General features: G+C 40.1%; 1 protein-coding gene across 1 annotated transcript; it reads left to right on the top strand.

Annotated features, from left to right (window-relative positions):
* Window positions 1-2,041: 2,041 nt before the first annotated feature.
* On the top strand, window positions 2,042-5,857 carry LOC137100238 (transcription factor Sox-8). The gene is made up of 3 exons (XM_067477914.1): window positions 2,042-2,750; window positions 3,115-3,350; window positions 3,506-5,857. The coding sequence occupies exons 1-3, from the start codon at window positions 2,335-2,337 to the stop codon at window positions 4,255-4,257; spliced, it is 1,404 nt and encodes a 467-aa protein (XP_067334015.1). The 5' UTR covers window positions 2,042-2,334; the 3' UTR covers window positions 4,258-5,857.
* The last annotated feature ends 453 nt before the right edge of the window (window positions 5,858-6,310 follow it).

Raw genomic sequence — 6,310 nt, 5'->3', positions numbered from 1 at the left:
GTTTGTCTGTCTATCGTCAGGATACCTCAGACCTGACAAACACATTTCTAAGCAATTTGCTAGGGAGACAGGAGTTGAGCCAGGGAACAGTTTATTCTGTTTCAATAGTGATTGAGAGGAGGGATTTTCAGGATTAAATGTGACATAAACACAGAGCCTTAATTGCAAATCCAATCCAAAGGGAATCTTAAAAAGGATCAGATAATTAATTTTATTTATGTGAAAGTGAATGGAATTATGTCTTTTGCATGTTACAGCAAATTGATAAATTATGTCTTAATTGAGGCTTGTTCTTGTTTTCTAGTTTATCAAAAATAACACGTACTGTAGCCTTATGTCACAACAAGCCACAGATGAATGTAGTTATTCCCATAACTTACATGCAATGACTAATATCTCTTCCAGTATTTAGATGGTAGTAGTATTTAGTCAGAAGTATTAAGATTTGTCATGTGTGTTCACACACACGTGTGAAAAGCTCTACAATTCTACATATCTGAGTGGTATATGGTGAAACATACAGCTTCAAAGCACATACGTGATAATACTTTTCCATGTGTGGAGCAGAACAAGAATGAAGGCAGAGACTGTCATGTTTGACAGCTATTCGCTATCCTGTTTGTCTGTTCTCACTCTCTCCCTCTTTCTGTTACATACACACCCCCACAAGCGCACGCAACATGCAAGCACGCACACACAGCCAACTTGACCCGTCTGAGCATATTCACAGCATCTACCAGAAAGGAGGGCTGAACAAGTGAGAACTTTCATTTTATACTTGAATAACACAAACTGAAACAAGTGCTTCTATAATTACATTAGACACAACACTTTTACATTAAATATTATGTATGGAAATTCAAGCCTTTTGTTGTGTCAAACCTATTGTCAGGCAAAGAAAAAGACAATGCAAATATCTTACCTTTCTATGGAACCTCTTGCACAGAAAAGGTTGTTGTACAACCCCTAGTTTCATTTAGTCCACCGTACAAACTCTTCTTCTTTCAGCCACCTGTAGTGTGCATAGAGCAAAGCAAACTGCCATCCAGCACAATCATACCTTGTCTTTTCATGGGGAGGCCAGTGATAAAAATCATCCCACAATACATGAACACAAAGACACCATTAACAAAGGCAGTGACTCAATCTACCCTCTTATCTATTCTGCTCTTTATATCTTCAGGGTCATAAAAAGCAACTTATGGTCCACAAACAGAAAAAATGTATTTCCTCCTATAAAGTTGGAATCTTAATTAAAGCAGTAATTGGGCTCATGCTGGCCTTTCAGGTTGGGGTTGCGAGGCCTGTCAGACAATTATTCATCTTCTATAGTTTGCAGTACTATAGTTTGTCTAACTTTGATGTGTCACAAACCAATAGCTGATATTTGAGAGTGCTAATATTCCACACTATTGTTTTTTTTTTGGGAGTGTCAATGACTTCACACTCCGCTTTCTCTCTCTTTTTAGTGGATACAAGTTAATTTTGGGGCTCATACCGAACTAAGAATTAAACTTTAGAAAAAATTTATATATATATATATATATATATATATATATATATATATATATATATAGGCATTTGACACATTTACTTCACAGCTGAAAATTCAAATATAATTTGTTACAATGATATAAAATAATCCACAAAAAAGTATTTAAAAGGAAGATACCCACCGTGTAGGCATTAACAGCTTATAATGCAATAATCATATTCCTACATTTTGAAGTTAGAGACTGGAGGTATTTATTTTTCTATTGTCAGTACATCAAACAAAATGTTTTTAAATATACGAGTATATTTTGAAAGCATTACATTTTCTAACAGCATTATGAATTCGTGGTGGAATATCTTGAACTGTGTCATACAACAGAATTGTCACCGACTGAGGAAAAAAACAACAAACACACAAAAAAAACCCTATTATAATAAAGCCCACATGAGAACTTGAACCAATAGGGGGAAAGTGGTGTTTCATTCCAGCCAATCCGAAAAGGCAGGCGGAGTGTCGATTTTAAAACTCCAACTCAAGTTTCTGTAACGTGTAGTTTCTCAGTTCACATTGTGGACCACAACTTTGACGATCGCACCGCCCTTGACAGCATAGGAAACAAGAGGAACGAAGACAAACAAACGGGGAAGCAGAAAGAAAACAACGGACACCAACTGACTTTAATTACTGAAGGAATTTATCGTGGCGAACCGTGCGTAAAAGCGCACTGGTCACTTTGTTTTGCTCTTGAGTTTAGTGGTAACATTTTTAAATTTTGTATTTTTTTTTTTAAATTATTGCTCCCTTTCGGGTTTTCATCCCCACGGGGCTGAAAAAAAATTATGCTAAAAATGACGGAGGAACATGACAAGTGTGTTAGTGAGCAGCCCTGCAGTCCATCGGGCACAAACAGCTCCATGTCCCAGGACGAGTCCGACTCCGACGCCCCGTCTTCACCTACGGGCTCGGACGGTCACGGGTCGATGCTCACAAGTCTAGTCAAGAAACTGGACTCCGAGGATGATGACCGGTTTCCAGCTTGCATTCGGGACGCCGTCTCACAGGTACTTAAAGGATACGACTGGTCCCTGGTACCCATGCCCGTAAGAGGGAACGGATCCCTGAAGAGCAAACCTCACGTCAAGAGACCCATGAATGCGTTCATGGTCTGGGCGCAAGCGGCCCGCAGAAAGCTGGCGGATCAGTATCCACACCTGCACAACGCCGAGCTGAGCAAGACACTGGGAAAACTGTGGCGGTAATGAAACATTAGATTTATTTTATAGAGATGTTTAGGGGGAGATCGTGTAAATTAACACTGAAGAATAAGTGAGGCAGCAGATTGGGACAAAAAGAAAATATGCTGATCCATTTTTAAATGTTTTTATTTTACAACAGCAATTAAAAGGAAAAGTAAAATGTATTAAATTGAGGAAAAAACTTTGTCTTTTTGAATGTAAATAGTTTAAAGTACTGAAACAAAAGTGAAAAAAAAGTGTCACTTTTTTCCTACCATTGAGAGTAAAAGTTCAATGAAAATGAAGTAACAGCTTTATTGCATTTCAGTTCAGCCATATACATGTTGACATTTTATATATTTTACTTTTTTTCCTCCAACATAGCCTGCTCTCAGAGAGTGAAAAGAGGCCATTTGTAGATGAAGCGGAGAGGCTTCGGGTTCAGCACAAAAAAGATCATCCAGACTACAAGTACCAGCCTCGGCGGCGAAAGAATGTGAAACCAGGCCAGAGCGACTCAGACTCAGGAGCAGAACTGGCACATCACATGTATAAAGCTGAACCAGGGATGGGAGGACTGGCAGGGATGACGGATGGACACCACCATCCTGAACATGCAGGTATGTTGTCACATGTGAAATACATTCACACGTAACAACTAGTTTGTGGGATTTTCCGGGAAATTACATGTTTAGACTGCTGCAAATTGATTAAATCCTTTTGTAATTGGAGTTACGAACCCTCATGCTTTACTTATGATATACATTTTTTCCAGGGCAGCCCCATGGTCCCCCTACACCACCCACAACCCCTAAAACAGACCTGCACCACGGGGTGAAGCAGGATCTGAAGCACGAAGGTCGTCGTCTTGTTGACAGCAGCAGGCAAAACATTGACTTCAGCAACGTAGACATCTCTGAGCTCAGCACCGATGTCATCAACATGGAGACCTTCGACGTGCACGAGTTTGACCAGTACCTCCCGCTCAATGGCCACGCCTCAGGCTCCTCCACCCTGCCCTCAGACCACAGCCACGGGCAGGCTCCAACACCCGGCAGCTCTTACACTTCTTCCTACAGTCATGCAGGTCCCAACGGGTCAGCGTGGAGCCGCAAGAGCACCATGTCCGCCTCCTCTCCCTCTGCCAGTGAGGTGGGCCAGCACCGTCTCCACATCAAAACTGAGCAACTGAGCCCAAGCCACTACAGCGAGCACTCCCACGGGTCACCTTCACGCTCAGATTACGGCTCCTACAGTAGCCAGGCCTGTGTCACCTCGGCCACGTCGGCTGCCTCAGCTGCAGCTTCCTTCTCCAGCTCTCAATGTGACTATACTGACCTCCAGAGCTCCAACTATTACAATCCTTACTCTGGCTACCCTTCTAGCCTCTACCAGTACCCTTACTTCCACTCATCTAGGCGACCGTACGGGAGCCCCATCCTAAATAGTTTGTCAATGGCTCCTGCTCACAGCCCCACTGCCTCGAGCTGGGATCAGCCAGTCTACACCACACTGTCTCGACCTTAAGGAGACAAGAAACAGTCAGTTCATACTAGAGACTCATTCAAATCGATGCACTACTAATGAAGGACGAAAGGAGCAGGTGGAGAAGTGTGTGTGGAAGGCAGTAGGCTACCTGTGACCATTTGAACATGAAACAATAAAAGAAAAAAGTGCCTGCTGATTTTATACAATTATATTGTTGCAATGAAAACACACTTAAGACTTTTTACAAAAAGACAAATTGTGTTGTTGGTGAGCCAAACTCCTCCATGAGGACATGTTGCCTACACCTACATCCTGTACATCCCCCATCTTTCCAGTTTAAGATTGCACGTGAGGTAAAGCAAAGGAGCGCCGCTGAGTTGTGTAGGAGAGAAACTGTGTGGCGCAATTCTATTGTGAACCGGACGGAGACGCAGATATACATTGGAGAAATATACACGGGACCAGATATGTGAATTTGCAGTAAAATTTACGTTAGTGGACAGAGCCGTATCACAGCACATTTGGTCATTTGCATCAATGGATTAGTCTTAACTAAATGGCTCATAAAACTTAGTGTCATTTTGGCATAAAAGTCTTATATGTATTTATGTTCATGCATTACAGGTTTCTTTTTGTTGTTTTTAAGTAGATAACACATGTTATGTGGGTTTGATTATTTACTGTACTGTTTGGCTTTTACTGAAAACAAGGCTAATGAAGTGAAGGACAGTTCAGTGCATTTGATATCATTCCGTTGAAGACAGATTTCCAGTAACATCTCCATTCCAAGTTTCAGAAAAAAAAAAGAAAAAGAAAAAAAAAACATGGAGCAGGACCAACAGACTTGCACAGGACAAAACAGGTGTCTGAAAGCTATGCTTGGCAAATTGCGATTAGTCATGATCTAGGGTTAAAGGAAATGGGGTAAAATAACACCACACACTATGACTGACATGTCAGCTGGACCTCCGGCATTCATAGATGGACACCACACAGATATACGTGTACATGCATCACTGTGTGTGTTAGGTGGATAAAATGCATTTGTGTGTGTGTGTGTAAGCTATTTCCTTGGAAAAGAGATGCATATCCCATCATATATAAAATACACACCAATAAAACATAAACAACTTGAATTAAATATTCTCTTTAAGCTTTATCTCTTATTCATAAAAGGGTTTAAAGAGGAAATTAAGATTGTTGAGAGTTTTCGCCCATATTTTCCTTGTCAACCATCAAGTGCCAACTCCCTGCTGTAGTTTTGTGCAAACGTTCTTGTGCCTTCTAATGCTTATTGTCAGTATTTCAATATGACATTGATTTATTAACAAACTTCAGGCAGCACACAATCAGTAACCCACAGCAGAAACTCCTACAGTTAACCTGCTCCTGATTATATCCTTAATTTGATATCATTCCTTACAGCCTTGGTTTGTAATCTTTTGTGAGATGCTGTATGAGAAATGTCCAGAGTATCTTGCTCCAAGTTTTGTCCACAGAACTGTGTTTTGTATATTATTCTGATGTATCATTTTGAGACAGGCTGTGAAAAATTCATTTATTAACTAGAGTTTCATTCACATGTGCACAGCTAACTCATTCACTGGCCAATTTTTAAAAAATAAATACCTTTCCTTGACATTTGTCTTTGTCATTTTTCTTTGTATTTATATTTGGTTTCATTTATGCTGGGGTTTTGAAATATATTTGGAAACAATTTCTTAAATGATATTTAATGGAACTGAAGTGAGCAGCATTTATGGGTTTGTCTGTATTCCGAATACCAGCTGTTCACATTAGCCTTGTTCTCCGACATCTGTACTGTGAGCTACAGCTGTGAAAGACCAGACATTCAGTTGTTTGCCGTTTAAAGCAGATGAATGTGTAAATCTATCAACAAGTCCTGTAAAACACATGTTGAATTTTTATTTTTTTTCTAGACATGCGCTTTTCTGACAAATTTACAGATGCCTAAAACAAAATGCAAGCTGTTGCAGCAACATTGCAATTCAACAGTGATGCAACTCTCAAAACCGTGAATTGTCACTTTTCATGTGGCAATATATTTTTACATGTTCTTGATCCATTTATT

The sequence above is a fragment of the Channa argus genome, chromosome 15 (genome assembly GCF_033026475.1).
Source record: "Channa argus isolate prfri chromosome 15, Channa argus male v1.0, whole genome shotgun sequence".
NCBI lineage: Eukaryota > Metazoa > Chordata > Actinopteri > Anabantiformes > Channidae > Channa > Channa argus.
Note: the sequence above shows the minus strand (reverse complement) of the source record. Positions and strands in the feature narration are given on the sequence as shown.

What these genes read in the sequence shown, in the direction of transcription:
- LOC137100238 (XM_067477914.1), top strand. Translation starts at nt 2,335, where the DNA reads ATGCTAAAAATGACGGAGGAACATGACAAGTGTGTTAGTGAGCAGCCC. An exon ending in ACACTGGGAAAACTGTGGCG is followed by an intron (nt 2,751 to 3,114) that starts GTAATGAAACAT and finishes CCTCCAACATAG; the next exon opens with CCTGCTCTCAGAGAGTGAAA. An exon ending in CCACCATCCTGAACATGCAG is followed by an intron (nt 3,351 to 3,505) that starts GTATGTTGTCAC and finishes CATTTTTTCCAG; the next exon opens with GGCAGCCCCATGGTCCCCCT.